The following is a 19235-nucleotide window of genomic DNA, read 5'->3' on the forward strand; positions in this document are numbered from 1 at the left end:
ACATCCTTTATATTCTTCCACCACTCTTCCATCTTGCTGCTTGGAATAAGTTTGTGCAGGCTAAAGCTCCAATAGCCATCTAGGGTCATGAGATGAACTTGAAGATGGAAGTTACAAGCTGAGAAGGTGGAAACTGGGTCCCTGATGACTGTGGAGTCTTAGACTAAAAGAGAGATATATCTTATTTAAACCACTATATTTGGAGTTTTCTATAAGTCAAACCTAATTCTAACTGATATATTGATAAATAAGATGGCAGGAGGCAAACTAAAATATAACAATAATTACAATAAGTATAAATGGGACAGTTTTACAATAAGTGTAAAAGACAAAGACTCTCAGAAAAGATTTTATAAGCCAGTAATAATGTCATTTATAATAGGCTCACTTACAACAAAGGACCAAAAGATTAAAAATAAGGCAAGGCCACCCAGCCAGTGTGACTCAGTGATTGAGCGTCAACCTATAAACCAGGAAGTCACAGTTCAATTCCCAGTCAGGGCATATGACTGCCATACCCTCAAAGATGGTGGCGCCCATAGCCACAAGATGGTGGTGCCCAGTCCTCTCAGCCCAGCAAGGCCGGGCCCGCCGCTCCACACGCCTGCCTTCAGAGTCCCCCAGTCCTCTCTGCCCCCCAGCTGCCCAGGGCTGGCCCGAGGCTCAGACAAGCCTTGGAAGGCATCTGCCCACCCGCCCAGGGCCGCCCGAGGCTCAGGTAACCAGGGCCGGCCAAAGCTTGCACTGCCGGCAGTGGCAGCAGCAGAGGTGTGATGGGGCATCACCTTCCCCAGATCGCTGGGTTGCCTCCCGCCCCTGAGGGCTCCGGACTGTGAGAGGGGGCAGGCCAGGCTGAGGGACCTCCCCACCAGTGCATAAATTTTCATGCACCGGGCCTCTAGTCATAAATATTTTCATATCACTTTATTGCATCATCCCAAAATATCTTTTACTCCTATCCCCTTCCTCCCTCCCTTCCACTCTCTCTACAAATCAATGGAAAAAAGTATTCTCAGGTGAGGATTTAAAAATATATATATAATGATCAATCACATAAATGCATCTAACAATATAGCTTCAAAAATATAAAGCAACAACTGATAGGAATAGATGAAAACATTTTATATGTATAAAATATATACATATATATGTATATACACACACACACACATATAAAATGAATAGCTGAGTTAGAGATTTTAACAAACTTCTTCAGTATCTATCTTAGGGTGAAGATTACATGAAACCATTCAAATCATGCATTTAGCACTGGCCCTGGCACATGGAAAGCTCTAAATCAGAGTGAGCTGCAATCATGAATAACTGTTCCTTGAATTAGTAAGCAAATGAGTGGTATCTGAGCTCTAACACGGAAACTCTGGGTGGTTCTTCTCACAGAGGAAAGGCCTGGGGGTGGGGGTGGGGGAGGGGCTTTAGAGCCTTGACAATCTCCACCACCACTCAAAACGTCTTCCTTGGATAGTCCTATTCTTTGAGCTGGACAATGAATGTCTTAATTTTCTGTAGATAGGAGATTAGAGCAATGTTTATAAAATGTTGTTAGTATTATTGGTCTATAACTTAGCTCTAAGCAAGTTTCCAGGCCCACTCTCCCCTTCCATCCAGATGGCCCAAGCCCCTTCTGTAAGGATTTTAGAACCACCGCTGTCTCTAAAGTTACATATCGCTGGGTTTGCAATGGGCACTGTCCCCATTTATGACCTTGCGAAGGTAAAGAGCTCTGAAGGTGCCAAGGGCCACTATTAGCCTGGAGGTGATCAAAGTTCCCCTGGTTAGGGAGCCTGGATAGGGCTGGGCTGAGAAGGCATGAGTTAAGACAGGGCAGGGGACAGGAACAGGACTGCATGTTGAAGTGTCTGACAGGCCTGGCCGGCAGCAGGGCCCTATAATCCTCTTCCCAGTTGTAATTATACTTGGCTGAGATTATTAGAATTATTCCCATGCCGAGTGGGCACACATGGAGCCAGAACATCCTTCACTTTCTTTCCTGGATCTGTGGGGGAGGGGCCTTCAGAATGCCTGGACAGTGCTGGGATAGAGGCAGGGGGCAACCCCCCAGGTTCTTTGCCAGCCCTGCCTCAGATCCAGGAAACTGGTCTAGATGTCAAAGATACAGATCCGGGCCCTAACCGGTTTGGCTCAGTGAATAGAGCATCGGCCTGCGGACTGAAAGGTCCCAGGTTCGATTCTGGTCAAGGGCATGTACGTTGGTTGGGGGCACATCCCCAGTGGGAGGTGTGCAGGAGGCAGCTGATCGATGTTTCTCTCTCATCGATGTTTCTAACTCCCTCTCCCTTCCTCTCTGTAAAAAATCAATAAAATATATATTAAAAAAAAAAAAAGATACAGATCCGGGAGAAACATGCAACAGCGGGGGGCGGAACCAGCTGCTTCTCTGAGGGATGGATGTTTGGAAAGAAGGTGGAGAAATCTGAAGGGCATGGGTTTGGGGAAGGGAAGAGGAAATGAGGCAAACTTGCCCAACTCTACAGAGGCCCAGCTCAGTCTCTGTGTGATTAAGAGCTCAGGACACAGGAGCCAGGCAGGAGGACACAGAGATGTCAACATACAGGACATGGAGATGTTGCCTCATTTCCTCCCACCCCTGCTCTTCCCACAGAAAAGCCACTGATTCAATCCTTGCTGAGGGTCTGGGGACATTTGGATGCCTCTGGACACCCTAACTGGTGTTCTGCCCTTCCTAAGTCACTCAGTGACAATAACCCAATTTTCCTGGAGTCAGGAAGAGTGGTCACATCATGATGTCTCAGGATCCTCCAGTCATGTTTGCTCTACACACATTATCTCATTCAGTCCTAACTCTGTCAGATACCATTAGTGCATCCATTTTACAGATGGAAAAACTGAGCTTAGAGAGGTGGTATTGACTTCCCAAGGTCCTATGGCTTCCCAAGGTTAATGGCAGAACTGCAACTTAAACTAGGGTCTGCTAAATGCATCACTATCCCTGAGAGGTTTACTTGAAATGCAGGCAGGCAGGGCAGGGGTCCAGTGGAAAACAAAGGCGGGTGAATCATAGGCAGGGGCAGTTTGAGCAAGCCTAACCACAGGAACCAACCAAGCAGAAATAATAAAACATTTCTGGACTCAAAGTGGGAGGCATGGGAAACCACGGGAGTGCCTGCAGTAAACAAAATGTACTAACACACAGAAACAGAAAAAGCTCAGCACAGGAACAGAGAAAAAACACATAGAAACAGGGAAAATTTGGGTCCCCTGCTGGGCAAAAACAATTGAGGGAATCAATCAGGTGACAACACACATAGACATAGAAGCAGGTTTGTGGCAAATATACACTGAGTGGCCAGATTATTATGATCTCTGAATGATCCTATATAATAAAAGGCTAAAATGCAAATTGTCCCCTCAACCAGGAGTTCAACCAGCAGGTAGGCCGGCCAACCTCCCATGTCCCCTCCCCCTGGCCAGGCTGGCCGGAACCCACCCATGCACGAATTCATGAACTGCGCCTCTAATATATATATACTAGAGGCCCGGTGCACGAAATTCGTGCATGGGGGGGGTGTCCCTCAGCCCAGCCTGCACCCTCTCCAATTTGGGATCCCTCTCACAATCCAGGACTGCTGGCTCCCAACTGCTCGCCTGCCTGCCTGCCTGATTGCCCCTAACCACTTCTGCCTGCCAGCCTGATCACCCCCTAACCACTCCCCTTCCAGCCTGATTGATGCCTAACTGCTCCCCTGCCAGCCTGATTGCCCCTAACTGCCCTCCCCTGCAGGCCTGGTCACCCCCAACTACTCTCCCCTGAAGGCCTGGGTCCCCCCCCCAAACTGCCCTTCCCTGCAGGCCCAGTCCCCCCCACCCGCCCTCCCCTGCAGGCTTGATAGCCTCCAACTGCCCTCCCTTGCAGGCCTGTTCCCTCCCAACTGCCCTCCCCTGCTGGCCATCTTGTGGTGGCCATCTTGTGTCCACATGGAGGCAGCCATCTTTGACCACATGGGGGCAGCCATCTTGTGTGTTGGAGTGATGGTCAATTTGCATATTACTCTTTTATTAGATAGGATATTGGAGGCCCAGTGCATGAATTCGTGCATGGGTGGGGTCCAGCCAGCCTGGCCAGGGGGAGGGGACATGGGCGGTTGGCTGGCCTGCCTGCTGGTCAAACTCCTGGTCGAGGGGAAAATTTGCATATTAGCCTTTTATTATATGGGATATACACTGAGTGGCCAGATTATTATGCGTTCAGAGATCATAATAATCTGGCCACTCAGTATATATATGTAAAATATATGTATATATACATATATAAAATATATGTATTTTCTATTGATTTCAGAGAGGAAGGGAGAGGGAAATCAAGAGATAGCAACATCAGTGATGAGAGAGAACCACTGATCGGCTGCCTCCTGCACGCCCCCTACTGGGTGGGGATGGAGCCCAGGCCCATGTTCTATCCACGGAGCCAGACCGGCTGGGCCAGCTGCGATCCTTTTCAATTCTGGGCTGAGACAGGAACACGCCGCCCCAGGTGAAAATAAAGAAGTAGTTTGGTCTTACTTCCTCGCTCAGGAAACCAGTGTAGCTGCCCGGCCCTGCCCTTTCAGCTTCCTCCCTTCCCTCCGTGAAGGAGAGAAAATGTCATTCAACAAGCAGGACTTCCTAGACCTCCCTCCGACCCACCGCAGCGACTTCCCCGAGGAGTGTGCCCTCGGTCACCCGCTGCGCAGCGACACCAGTCCCCTGACCCACCCCCCACCCGTGTGTTAGCAGTGAGAGTGGCCCCGGGGAGAGTGTGAGCCACGTGTGGGCAGTCACGTCCTTCCAAACCCGGACACACGCCACACCCTCTGGCTCCGAACCAGGGGCTGCGCTGCGGCTCCGCTCCCGGAGGTGGCCCCGCCCGCATCTCCGAAGGTGCGTCTGGGAGCCTCTGGGCAGGGATACACCCCGGGGGAGGAGCCCCTGGTAGCGGGGCCCAGCCCAGCCGAGCCGCGAGCTCCCCTATCTGCTCCGCTAACCCCGGGGGTCCGACATGGCCCAGGAGCGTCCTGCCGGCGCCCTGGACCCCGAGGACATCCAGCGGCTGCTGCTCTGCTCCCAGGAGGCCAAGAAGTCCGCGTACTGTCCTTACAGTCACTTCCCCGTGGGGGCCGCCCTCCTCACCTGGGACGGGAAGATCTTCTCCGGTAAGGGCCAGGAGATCGCCCCGGGGTACCCCTCCGAGACAGCCTCGGGGGGGGGGGGGCGGGGTGAGAGGAGGATAAGCGGAAGGCGTGGGAAGCTCCAGAAGATAGGAGCCCAGCTCTGCCCCCTCTTGGCTGAGCCTCCCCTATAATGCCACTCGCCCCTGCCCTGCCGAATGTCCCAGGCTGTGGGCATGAAGGTGCTGCTCAAATCTAGGGGCTTTCAATGCTTGGAAGACTGGAAGGCGGAGGTGGGATGGAGCAGGAAGCTGAAAGGGGAAGGCATGAATCAAGAGCATCAGCAGTCCTGGGTGCTGGGAGGGAGGGTACTGTCTGAGCCCTCCTCTGGGTCCCGCACCTGCTAGGGCTTCCACAAGTTACATCAGCAAGTCCCCACCTCCCACCCAGCGTCGCTGGTGGTATGCCCATTTCTCAGTGAAGAAACTGAGGCCCAGAGAGGTGACATGACTTGTTTAAGGTCACGCGGGGCGCTGGAGGTGGAAGCCAGGGCTAGGATCCCCCAAATCCTGATTTCTTCCTGCCACCCTCCGTGCTGGGAGATGGCTATAGGCAAAGCAAGGAATCCAGGTGGGTGCGACTTGTTAATGAATGGGGTGCAGAGGGTCTTGGAGGAAAGAGGCAGGGGCAGGGGCAGGGGTGTTGAGTGACCAGCAATGAATGCCAGTCTGGGGAGGTGGGCACAGGAATCTGAGTTGGCACTAAGCTCTTTTTCTTTGACTCATTGGTTTGATAGAAAAGCTCACTTGAACAAAAATTCACACTTGTTTTTGCTAAGCGAGGGGCGTTCTCTTTTAGGGCAGTGGGGAAGGTGGTGTGGAGGTGGCAGGGAAGCCATGCCCCGTCCACCCTTGCCATTTCCACCACCACTCGGAGGGCAGGTGACCATTGGCACAGAGGGAAGAGGGAACTGCCCGCCTGCTGCCTAGAACACATTGTACAGCTATCTAATCAGTGACCCCCCTCCCCTGCAGCCCCGGGGCAGGTGTGAGCCACTCCTCCCACTCCTGCTCAGCTCTGCGTCCAGCTGGGGCCCACACCTCCCCTTCTGCAGCGCCCCTTCTGGGTTCTCCTACGTTATTGCTTGTCTTTTGAGGTTCTGCGTGGGTTTCATAGTCACCTGGGTCTTAAACATCTTTGAACAGGAAAGGTAACCTTGAGTGAGGGCTGGTATGGGAAAGGACCGAGTTATCCATCTCACCCCTACAACCCTTCAAGGCAGTTATTATAGCTCCGCTTAGCAGAGGAGGAAACCGAAGCCCAAGACCGCAGAGCTGGGATTCGAACCCAGAGTTCCCCCAACTCCCACGCCTGCTACTCAGAGGGAATGAAGAATCATGTGGAAATTCAGGCTGGCCTGGTGGCTCAGATGAGTATTAAACACTAACCACCACCACAAACAGCATTGCAACCCACACGGCCCCATGGCACCAGGGCCCTGAACACGGCATTAGCCATTGGTTCCTCCCAATGCCTCCACATCCCCTCTTCATCCTTTCATTAGTTGATTTATTCAACAAACATTTGCCAAACACCAGGAATGTGCTAGGTAATGTACCGGGCGCTGGGAATAGCGCTGTGAGCAGAAACGGCATAGTCTTTGCGTCCAGGGAGTCCCCTCCTCTTGTACACCCACAACCAACGATTGTAGGAGTGAATGAATGAGGGGAGCAGGAGCGTGGACTATTTAAATTGCAGGGAAGGACCGGTATCACTAGAGAAGGGGCTGTGCCCTGGGGATTGAGGGAGCTCCTCCGATAGGCGGAAGGCTCTGAAGTTAGAGGCTCCCCGATTTGAATCCTGGTGCTTCTGTTGATCAGCTGTGTGTCCCCGGGCACGGCCCTTGAGCCTTATGAGTCTCAGCGTACGTTTGTACACTGGGGATCATAATGGCCGCTTTTCAGGATGGCTGTGATCAGAGCTAGCTTGCCTGACCTGGTATGGCAGCGAAGGTCCTCCCTGATTGTGGGTGCCCGTCTGCCTCAGTCACTGACAGTGTTGAATCTCACCTCTGATTGTGAGGCTTTCAGGGAGCTAATGCCTATAACGTGATTGGCACTGTTTCTGGCTGGCAATAAGAAGGTCACAAATGGTGGCTATTTCTACCGCTACTATTAACAGTGTGATGAAAGTGACGATAGGGTACTGCATGCGCAAGCAACCTGGAGAGACTTTGACAGCACAGGTCAGCATAATGCCTGCAGCTGCCACTCGCCTTCCTATGACAATAATAATAAAATGATGATTTGGAGGATTGTGGAGGACTTTTGAAGGCCAAGTAGAGATACTGAGATTTGATGAGGTAGGACATAGGGAGTCAAGGAAGAGTAACATGAAACTGGTGTTTGTGGACAATTAGTCTGACAGGTACTCAAGGAGGGTTGGGCCAGAGAAAGGAGTGTCAGGTGTCCATGTCGATCTTGTTTGCTCACCTGTCCAAAGTGCCAGCACATTGCCTGACTTAGAATAGGTCCTCAGCCCTGGCTGGGTAGCTCAGGTAGTTAGAGCATTGTCCTGATATGCCAAGGTTGCAGGTTCGATCCCCAGGCAGGGCACATACAAGAAGCAACCGATAAATGCATAAATAAGTAGAACAACAAGTTGATCTCCCTCTCTCTCTCTCTCTCTCTTTCTCCTAAATAAATAAATAAAATAGGTCCTCATTTAAGGTTCAGTGAACACATAAATGAATGGCTCAGACTAGAACAGTACCAGGTAGAATGAAGAGGAAGGAAATATCTGAGAGCTATTGTATGGGATAAATGGAACAGGCCTGGGATGAGCTATATCCTATATAATAAAAGGGTAATATGCAAATAGACCGAATGGTGCAATGACTGGTCCCTGTGACACACACTGACCACCAGGGGGCAGACGCTCAATGCAGGACTGCCCCCTGGTGATCAGTGCACTCCCACAGGGGGAGCGCCACTCAGCCAGAAGCCGGGCTCACAGCTCATGGGAGCGGGCCTAAGCTGTCAGTTGGACATCCCCCGAGGGCTCCCGGACTGCGAAAGGGTGCAGGCCCGGCTGAGGGACCCTCCCCACGCCCAGTGCACGAATGTCATGCACGGGGCCTCTAGTTAGAAATAAAGGAAAGGTCTGGCCAGTGTGGCCCAGTGGTTGAATGTTTGACCTATGAACCAAGAGGTCACAGTTCAATTCCCGATCAGGACACATGCCCGGGTTGCAGGCTCAATCCCCAGGAAGCAGGAAGCAGCCAATCAATGATTCTCTCTCATCATTGATGTTTCTATCTCTCCCTCTCCCTTCCTCTCTGAAATCAATAAAATAAATATATATTTTTAAAAAATCTTCTAGAGGGTCAAGTCTGCCCAGTTCTGTGACTCTCCAGCTGCACAAAAGACCGGCCTGTGGAGTTTCCACCCTCAGAGGCAGCTGGTGTCCAAGCAATTCTGGCTGCAAAGACAGCCTTGCTGTCAGGATCTCGTAATGAGCATTTTCTCTCTATTACCCCCATTCTGGCCAGGCCTTATGCCCCTCACAGATGGGCCACCAGGATGGTAATTGATAGCTACAAGAATTACCTTCTGTGCTTGCTGGGGGAGAGCTGCAGGGAGAGGAGCTCACCAGGAAGAAAGAGCTCTGAGGGCCAAGGGAGTGAGGACACAAAGACAAGTGTTAAGACGGGGCAGAAGGGGCTTTGGGCAGGGGACATGGAGTCAGCCCATGGCAGGGCTCAGCCAGTGTTTGTGGAATGCCAGATGGGAGGCGAATAGAGGAGAATTATTGACTACTCTTTGCTGGCTCCACCCCAGGGAAGGGAGGGTTTTCTTCCTCAGCTCATGCCCTTGGGACAGGTCTATCTCTCCCTTCGCTCCTCTCACTAGATGGACTTCAGCACTCTTGTTTTTTTGTGTGTGTGTGTTTTTTTTACGGTCTTTTTTCTTTATTTCAATAGTTTTATTCATTTCAAACATTTTAACAAGAAGAATGTAAACACTAATTATTATAATTTGAAACTTCAAAAAATGGAGGAATCATAGCACAATAACATACCTTATATTGAAGATGGCAAAGGCAAAATAAAATTGCCTAACAAAGGAAAGGTACAAAAGCCTTTCAAATGAAACTTAAATATAATAAAATAATTTAAAACTAAAACAAATAGAAAAGAACAAAATGTGTAAACAGTAAATTAAACATTTTCTTTAGTGCAACTTCCAAATTATGCCCGGGACGTAGATGTAGATGGCAATGTAGACTGGGTTGAAAGGTTTTTGGTCTTTAAAACATCAACTTCAGTGGGAACAGTGTTGTTGGTCTCCTTTTTAGCTAATGCATCAAAGTCTGGAGTTAGTTTTGTTGTGGCTATTCTCAGGATAGATCTGAGGTGTTCGTCAGTTAAGCTGGATCTGTGAGGGGCTTTGTTGATGTTCATGACGCTAAATGTCTGCTCATAAACATAGGTTGACCCAAACAGCACTAGTATCTTCTGTGCCATCCTCCGGATGTTTGGAAAAGTGGCTTCATTAAGCGAAGCATAAAAGTCTCTTAGTTCAAGAGAGCTGAATTTCTCCTTTAGGACAAAGTCAGACTGAAGATCGATGAGTTCCAGTTGCACCTCTTCTGGTGCTGTTTCAGGGTTTTGTGACAAAGGACAGGCCACCAGTTGAAGTGACTGGTCAATTTTTTCAACATCAGTAAACCGACGACAGAATTCTGCATGCAGGTCATCCAGTGATTTGCTGTATTTCTTCACGTTTTGGATGGTATCCTTCTGTGTGGCTAGTGTGGCAAAATGAGTGAAGACTTTGTCTGAAATTTGTCTGGAAAAGAAAATCAGCTTCGATTTAAAGGCTTTCGCATTAGTGTACATGTCATGTACATACTGATCTTTTCCCTGTAGCTTCACATTTAGCTCATTCAAATGTGAAAATATATCCACAGCAAATGCAAAGTCACACAGCCAATTCTTGTCACTCAGCTCAGTAAATTCGTCAGACTTCCCCTTTAATTTCAAAAATGCACCAATCTCTTTTTTGAGCTCCCACACTCGTTGGAAAACTTTGCCCAAACTCAACCAGCGGACACGAGAGTGGTAAAGTAAGTCGTGGTGATCCGCATCAGTTTCCTCCAGGGACTTCAGCACTCTTATGTGCGATTGTCATTTAGGGGAAAAGCCACTTCATTGGATCATCCATAATGAATGCTGGGAGGAACAAACCAGATAGAGACGTTTAAGGATGTCCCAGTTAATGGCTGAGTCCAGCTTGCCTTGGCTTAACCCTTGCATCTGATCCTTCGTTTGTCTTCCCCTAGATCAGCCCAGCCCTCCGGACTCCCTCCCTACACTCCCTTTCTCCTCCACGATCACTCTTTGGTGCTTTATACTGACCCGGCTCCACAGTGGTTGGCCTACTGCAGGCCCTGCCCCTCCTGTAGCACTTCCGGGGAATCAAAGCATTGCCTCTCCTTACAGACTCATCCCTTGGCCCTCTCCACTGTCACTCAAAAGTACCTCATTACAAAGAAGAGCTTCACTGACCACCCACCCTAACTCTATAGTTGAGTTAGAACGTAATTCCTACATAAAACTGCATTGCATTTGTGGTGTAGAGGGAGGCAGGAACATGGAGAGAGTGTAGTATTTCTTCAAGCACATGGACGTGACATTTCTCTAGTCCACTGATTCTCAGAGGTGGCCCCAGACCCCCAGAGACTCAGCACCTCCTGCGAACTTGTAGGAAATTCTAAATCCTTGGGCTCCAACCCAGACCTAGTGAAGCAGGAACTCCAGGGGTGGGGCTCCGAAATCTGCTTCGAGAAGCCCTTCGGATGCTGATGCCCACGTGCCTGCATGTGGGAACCACGGCGCTAATCTCAGCAGAGCGAGTGGGCACCGTGCTCCCTGGCACTGCTCTCTTCTCTGCGTGACTGGGTCAGGACCACCTCGCTGTTGGTGACCTTCCTTCCTTGCTGATGTCTTGATAATATCTGACCGCAGCCCTGCCTTAAGCACCAAAGCACCTTGAAACATGGCCTCACTGAAATGCCAGAGAAAAAGAACAGTCCTTGTCTCTGACAGACTTGGATGTGAGTCCTGGCTCCCTGTCACCAGCCCGTCTTTACTTTCTGTAAAATGGGATTATAATAGTATCTGCCTGTCAGAGTTGTAAAAGGATTAATGACATAATGCAGATAAAGTGCTCCAGGGAGTGCCGGTCAAGGTCAGCAAAGGTGGGGAGGGCATGTTTAAGGACAATCATTTCAGGTGAGTATCAGGAAGCTGGCTGGGAAAACTAGGTGGGGAGCAAGAGAAACAGTTCCCTGCATCTCAAAAGAAAAGCAATCAGAGACAAAAACAAAGGAAAGCAATTAGTCACAATAGCACCATCATCACAGTACTATTTGGCTCAATCTTATCGTTATGGATTTCTCAGTTGGCACCATCCCAGCCTCCCTTGTGTGTTTCAGAGTAAGCCAAGGCAATACCAGGGATAAAGCTGGTTTGACTGGATAGGTCACTGACACGTTTTCTGGGCTTAAGGAAACAAAACAAAATTGTCTAGCCTTTCAGGATTGTAGTATATGGCCAAGAGCTGTCTTCCTCTTTTTTCTTTTCTTTTTTTCTCTTTTTTGTTAATCCTCACCAGAGGATATTTTTCCATTGACCTTTTAGAGAGAGGGAAAGACAGAGAAACATCCTAAAGAATGAGGTGAGGCTCTTTCCCAGGAAAAAAAGGAGGAAGAGGTGCTAATTGTCAAAATAATAGATGCTCCCTATAGTCCATCCTTTCGTGACCAGTATATACACCTGCCTTCTTCCCCAAAGTAGAATCCCAAACTTGCCTCCACCCAATACTGCACAGCCGTTCCCTACACAACTGTTAGTGCACACACTCACCCTAGGGGCAAGCTGTCTAGTGACAGCCATTCCATTCCAGCAGCGGGACTTGCTTGAATGCCCTGATCCTGAGACTCATGATAATGGTTAATGAGTTACATGATTAATTTAACTCCTCCTAACTTGTCCAGTAAATAATGAAAACTATATGAGGAAAATATCTGAAGAGATAATGACCAAACAATTTTCAAATTTGATGAATACAGGAAGAGAAAAATGTTGCATAATCACAATGAAGACTCAGACTTAGAAAAAGGGAGTGTGAGCTCTGGCAGTGTGTCTCAGTGCTTGAGCATCGACCTATGAACAGGAGGTCACCGTTCGATTCCTGCTCAGGGCACATGCCTGGATTGCGGGCTCGATCCCTAGTGTGGGGTGTGCAGGAGGCAGCCAGTCAATGATTCTCGCTCATCATTGATGTTTCTATCTCTTTCTCTCTCTCCCTTCCTCTCTGAAATCAATAAACAGATATTTAAATAAATAAATAAGCACAATAAAAACTTTTTTTTAAAAAAAGGGCGTGTGCTAGAGAAGGAACAGAATGAGCCGATGAAACAAATACAGCGACTAGAACAAGATGGCTGCTTGTTTCTCTCTCATCTAACAGACCAGGCGGGGCTGGAGCCCAGGTCATATGGGCTGTTCTGCTCTGCTCTGCAAGGTTGTTCAGGAGATCAGATTCCTTCTGTCTTGTCCTGCCATCCCTAGAGCGGTGTCGTAATCCACGTGTTCAAAACTGGCACACATCATCACATCCATGTTTCTACCCCGGGAAAGGGAAGAGGAAGTGGGCAGCAAGCAATGTTCCCATAAAAACATCATCTAGAAGTCGCACACCCGCTCACATCCCATTGGCTAAAACTACTGGACTACAAATAGCTCCCAAGGAGGCTGGGAAATGTAGTCTCCAGCTGGGTAGCCACTGGCCCAGCTAAACTCCAGTGGATTCTATTGGGAGCGTAAACATTGGGAACAGTCTTTGCCACAGGACCCCCTGTGGTCCTCTGAGAACTTCCTTTTGACCATTATCATTCTTGGCCGCACATCTGAAATGAGTGTTAGAAAGGATTCCCCCTCCTTGGGAGCACACAGCTTTCAGCTCACTTCTGAGGGTGGGGTTTGGGGGCCGGGGGTTTCTTGGGGACTGAACAATCACAGGCTTTTGGAGATCAGACCTGTGGCTTCCTTCTCTGGCTATCGAAGTCTATCCAAATCTTAGAAACCTCCTGGTCTCTTTCCTATCACTTTCATACAGTAGTTCCACACCCAACAATCCTTTCTGGGCATAGTTTTTAAGCCTGTCAACTTTTTTTTTTTTTTTTTTTACTAGCTGGTTTCCCTGACTGGCCCACACCTGCTGCCTCACCTTTGTGGTAGTTACCCTGAGGCAGTGGTCGGCAAACTCATTAGTCAACAGAGCCAAATATCAACAGTACAAGGATTGAAATTTCTTTTGAGAGACACATTTTTTAAACTTAAACTTCTTCTAATGCCACTTCTTCAAAATAGACTCGCCCAGGCCGTGGTATTTTGTGGAAGAGCCACACTCAAGGGGCCAAAGAGCTGCATGTGGCTCGAGAGCCGCAGTTTGCCGATCACTGCCCTGAGGCACTGGAAACAGATGAGAAGATAGATGGTCCCCTTAATCAGATCTTTGCCTCATTGCCAAGTGGAGAAATCCTAGTGGCAGATTATATCGTCTGCCTTCCAGGTTACCACAGGGTGGGGCTTTTCAAATAATACGTCACAGAGTAGCAAGTGCATCCGCCTCCCACCTGGCTGTCTGTAGTTCTTTCACATTGCCCACCTGCTAAGCCAAGGCCACATATTCCAGATGTTTTTGTTAAAGCTGCATCTCACTTTCAGCATAAATTTCTGCATTAGGAATAGTTTAAGCTGCTGTAACAAAAATCCCAACATACAGTGACTCAAACATGACAAATCCCTTTTCTCTCACAATTCAGAGTAGGCAGTTGATCAGAGTAAAGAGGCAACTCAACTCTGCTCCAAATTCCTTCTGTCTTGTTGCTTTTCCATCCCTATGACAATAAACCATGTGGTCAAAGGTGTCCCGCCCCTTGCCAGCTTGTGGAGGGGAAAAGGAAGTAATGGACAAGCAATCTCCTGACAAAAAATGTGATCCAGAAGTTTCATCCCTTTGGGCCACATCCCATTGGCAGAAACTTAGTCACATGGCAATACTATGCTGCAAGGGAGTCTGAGAAATATAGTCTCTAGCTGCCTGGTTATGTGGTCTGGTTATTGGAATGGGAGTCTTTTTTTAAGTATTACTTAAAGAAAGGAGGACATGAATACTGGGGAACAACATCTCTGCCTCAAGGAGGAAGGTAAGCTATGAAGAGCAACACATCCCGATGGGCAGGGAAAACCCAGACTCTGTGCCATTTGCTCCTGGTCTCATTTCCTTGAAAATGAGGAGTTTCTTCATCAGCCAACCTGTTTTGTCCATCGTCCCCCTGGGACACCCTTGAGAGGGACACGGGGAGGACTCCCTGACTGTGGGAGAAACAGATGAGAAGATAGATGGTCCCCCTCCCATTAGCACCCCATCTCCCACTGGAGAACTGGGGATCACCTTAGACCTGTGCAATCACAGACACCTTTTGCAAACCTTGCCAATGTTTTTGTTTTTAATATATTTTTATTGATTTCAGAGAGAAAGGAAGAGGGAAAGAGAGATGGAAATAGCAATGATGAGGGAGAATCATGACTGGCTGCCTCCTGCATGCCCTACAGTGGGGATCGAGCTCACAGCCTGGGCATGTGCCCTGACCAGGAATCGAACTGTGACCTCCTGGTTCATAGGTCGCCTCTCAACCACTGAGCCACACCAGCCGGGCCTTGCCAGTGTTTTGTTTGTTAGTTTGTTGATCTTGACAGTTTGTTTTGCAATGCAGCTCAGAGAGAAGTTGGCCGAGCCCTGATAGCTGGTAACCAGCACCAAAAATTTTGCACAGGTCCAGCCTTCGAATCAGAACCCCCGACCCCCACTCCCACCCCCACCCCCATAACTTCTGTCTCTTAGATTCAGGGCTGGGGTTGTGCTACTTTCCTAAGCCTCAGCGTCTCCCTTGGCCTTGACGTCTGCTGGGGAGATGAGGCTGGCTTAACCTGCTCTGCTATCCTGCCCTGCTCCTTGGCTGTGCTTCAAGATGGGAGCACTGGCCGAAACCGGTTTGGCTCAGTGGATAGAGTGTCGGCCTGCGGACTGAAGGGTCCTGGGTTCGATTCCAGTCAAGGACATGTACCTTGGTTGCGGGCACATCCCCAGTGGGAGGTGTGCAGGAGGCAGCTGATCGATGTTTCTCTCTCATCGATGTTTCTAGCTCTCTATCCCTCTCCCTTCCTCTCTGTAAAAAACCAATAAAATATATTAAAAAAAAAAAAAAAAAAAGATGGGAGCACTGTAAAGTGATGAGAGTGGGAGGTTCTTGGGAAGGGACGCTGTACCAGTCGGTCACAGAGTCTCCCAGTGGTTTGAGTCAAATTGCCCTCTTCTTTTTTTTTTTTAAAGATTTTTTTATTATTTATTTATTTTATTTCATATATTTATTGATTTCAGAGAGGAAGGGAGAAGGAGAGAGAGATAGAAACATCAATGATGAGAGAGAATCATCGATTGGCTGCCTCCTGCACACCCCCCCACTGGGGATCGAGCCCGCAACCCAGGCATGTGCCCTTGGTTGGAATCGAACCCGGGACCCCCCAGTCCTCAGGCCAACGCTCTATCCACTGAGCCAGGCCGGCCAGGGCAAATTGCCCTCTTCTTCTCCCCACCTTGTTTGGAGTAGCCGGTCCCTCCCTGCACTGGAATGGGGCAAGCCTCTTACTCAGTACAAGCAATAGAAAGTGACTCTGCCCGAAATATCACTGGGCTCTCCTCTCTCCTCAGGGTGCAACATAGAAAACGCCTGCTACCCACTGGGCATCTGTGCTGAACGGACCGCTATCCAGAAGGCCATCTCAGAAGGATACAAAGATTTCAGGGCAATTGCTATTGCCAGGTGAGTGGGAAATCTGGGTCACAGCCATATTCATTCATCTATTCAGCCAACGTGCACCTGTTATGCATCCATTCATTCATCTGACATATGTTTATTCCATACTTCCTCTGTGCCAGGCACTGTAGAGGACTGTGGGCTGAGTGCTGAGGGTAAGGAGGAAAACAAGAAATGGACTCTGACCTTGGTGAGACTGCAGAGCAGGCGCACAACCAAGGCAACTAAGACAAGGGCAGGTGTCTTTGTGTTCTAATTTCAGCACAAAGTACAACAGAATCTCTCCAAGATGCAATAGAAAAGCAGCATAGAAGCCTAAAGCCAGAGGGACTAAAAATTACCTCGCTGCCTAAACCTGTCACTTACCCCCATTTCACAGCTGAAGAAACTGAGGCCCAGGGAGGTTGAACAACTTTAGTGACAGAGCCAGGACAAAACCCGATCTTTAGAGTCTCACCCCAGGGCTCACTCCACTGCGCCATGCTGTGCCAGGAGGTCAAACACTGTTCCCTGCTCTCCTTGAGCTGACACTGGGACCTGTCACGGTGCAAGTTGACTCTTGCCCTTGACAACACTCATCTGTCGGTGCCAAGAACCAGATACAAAACCAGCTGGTGGGGTGGTAGCAAGGTAGACCCGGGTATGGTTCCAACTAGTCAGATTCCAGCCCAGATTCTGGCTAACAAGAGCACTGATCAACACCCTCCACATGCCCTAGACATAAATTTCCAAGCTCCCACACACATACCCCTCAAGGGCAGCCCCTTCAGTTCTTCTCAGCCCTGGACCCAGACTCAGCGGCTCTGGAACTTGAACATGTGAATGGGCTCTTTTACGAGTGCGGACCCCATTATGCTTCTGATTTAATAGCAAATTGCTCACGTGCCTGGAAAATGACATGGGAGACTGCACGGCTGACCGAGTGCTGGTCTTTCGGGACATCTGGCTGCGTGGGTCATGCGCAGGAGTGAGTTATCTCTCCATCGTGGTGAAGCTACCGGACATTTCTGGCAGAAACATAAGGACCTAGAGCAAGGACCACAAGGGATGCATGATAGAAACAAGCCTCCATTTATTTTATTTATTTGTTTGTTTATTTTTTATTATTTTTTGTTGTTAGTCCTCACCTGAGAATATTTTTCCATTTATTTTTAGGGAGAGTGGAAGAGAGAGGGAAAGAGAGAGAGAAACATTGATGTGAGAGAGAAACACATCGATTGGTTGTCTTCTGCACAAGCCTTAACCAGGGCCCGGGCCAGGAAGGAGCCTGCAACCACGGTACGTGCCCTTGACCAGAATCGAACCCAGGACCCTTGGGTCCAAAGGCCGACGCTCTATCCACTGAGCCAAAATGGCTAGGACTATTTTATTTTATTTTATTTTTAGAAAAGCAAGAATTTATTGACCATAGCAAAAATATCATGGGGCCCCTTAGCGGTTAGGGATACATTCCCTGGGACTGAGCTGGTAATGCCCATTGCTCCCCTGGTTGCAAGTCTCCTGAGGTCCCTTTGAAGTTAGGGTACACAAGACTATGGGGGACGGAGAGGTGCAAGGGGATGCCATGGGCCTGCTCCCTGGAGAGAAAGCGCCCCCATTTCTTTTATAAAATTCTAAACTTGGCCTCTGTCTGGCCCCGAGGTGGAGCAGGTTATTGAAGGTTTCCTCCCTGAGTAACTGCGGCCACTTGTGGAGAAGGGCCCGCTTCCAGAGCCCTTCGCGAGCCCAAGGCCTCTCCTGGCTCCCTCGGCTCTGAGAGGAATACACGAGGCTGTGTGGGGAACATTTGTGTGGATAAGCAGAGATCAGGATGTGAATTACACTTTATAAAAAACATGAAGCCGAAACCGGTTTGGCTCAGTGGATAGAGCGTCGGCCTGCGGACTGAAAGGTCCCGGGTTCGATTCTGGTCAAGGGCACATACTTTGGTTGCGGGCACACCCCAGTAGGAGGTGTGCAGGAGGCAGCTGATCAATGTTTCTCTCTCATCGATGTTTCTAACTCTCTATCCCTCTCCTTTCCTCTCTGTAAAAAATCAATAAAATATATTAAAAAAAAAAAAAGAAATAACAAAGCTATATTTCTAAAAAAACAAACAAACAAAAAAAAAACATGAAGAGGGGTGGAAAAGCACTCCATTTCAAAGCTGATCCAAGAAAATAATGATATTCTGGGGGAAAAGAGGCCAAAGTCAACGAAAGGTTAATGGCACGGTAGCCTTGCTCTGTTTAGCATGCTCCCAGCGAAAGGCTTTTTCTCTTGTTCATTATCTACTTTTAAACATGGCTGGGTATTGCTGGCGATGATTAGCAAATATCCTTATTTACATAAAACCTGCATTTTCCCAGTACCCAACCGCTCTGCTCCGGGTATTCAGCCTGCACCAGCATCCCCGAGCCAGAAATAGTCATTATGGCACTAATCGTTTGTTCAAGTGAGAGCATGGACTTAGAGGATGAATGGAAGCTCCCCTGTTAGCATGGGCGACTGTGAGCCGAGTCCGAGAGCCCCCGTGAGGTCTGTAAGATAGAGAAAGCGGAGCCCAGAGTGGAATTTTGCTAATGAGGAGATAAGCCTGTCCCACTGGGGTCCCAGCTTCAGTCATCAAAGTCAATAAGTTTCCAGCTGGTCGAGTCTGATAAGCCTGGCCTCCGTGCGTGACCAAGGTCAGCACAAACCACAGGAAACCCTCCATACCAGCACGGGCAGGAGAGGGAGAGAGTTTGGGAAAGCATGGAGGGAATGTCCCGAGACACCCGGCTCGTTCTGGGATACCTTTCAAGCTTCAGTTCTTACTCTGGGCAGGAATGTTGGGTAATGGTTAAAAACCCAGGCTTGGGGCCCTAGCTGGTTTGGCTCGGTGGATAGCATCAGCCTGCAGACTGAAGGGTTCTGGGTTCAATTCCGATCTAAGGGCACATACCGAGGTTGCAGGCTGCTCCCCGGCCCAGGCCCTGGTCGGGGCACGTGCAGGAGGCAACTAACATCGATATTTCTCTCTGTCTTTCCTTCTCTCTTTCACTCTCTCTAAAAATCAGTGGGGAAAAAATATCCTCCGGTCAAGATTTAAAAGGCGACAACATCAAACCCCAGGCTTGGGTGTTATTGAGACCTGGTCTCAAATCTGGCTCCGCTAGCCACAAG

The 19235-nt window shown here is 49.0% G+C and overlaps 1 protein-coding gene across 2 annotated transcripts in view; it reads left to right on the top strand.

Moving 5' to 3' along the window:
- Positions 1 to 4890: 4890 nt before the first annotated feature.
- Positions 4891 to 19235, top strand: part of CDA (cytidine deaminase) — a 30933-nt gene continuing 16588 nt past the window's right edge. The window contains exons 1-2 of one of the 2 annotated variants that reach the window (XM_080654397.1): positions 4891 to 5189; positions 15986 to 16097. In XM_080654397.1, the coding sequence (XP_080510523.1) occupies positions 5036 to 5189; positions 15986 to 16097 (266 nt within the window). In that variant the 5' untranslated portion in view covers positions 4891 to 5035. The remainder of the gene's footprint in view (positions 5190 to 15985; positions 16098 to 19235) is intronic. The other variant, XM_080654396.1, reaches the window with a different exon arrangement.

The sequence above is a fragment of the Plecotus auritus genome (genome assembly GCF_963455305.1).
Source record: "Plecotus auritus genome assembly, chromosome: 2".
In the NCBI taxonomy this organism is placed as follows: Eukaryota; Metazoa; Chordata; class Mammalia; order Chiroptera; family Vespertilionidae; genus Plecotus; species Plecotus auritus.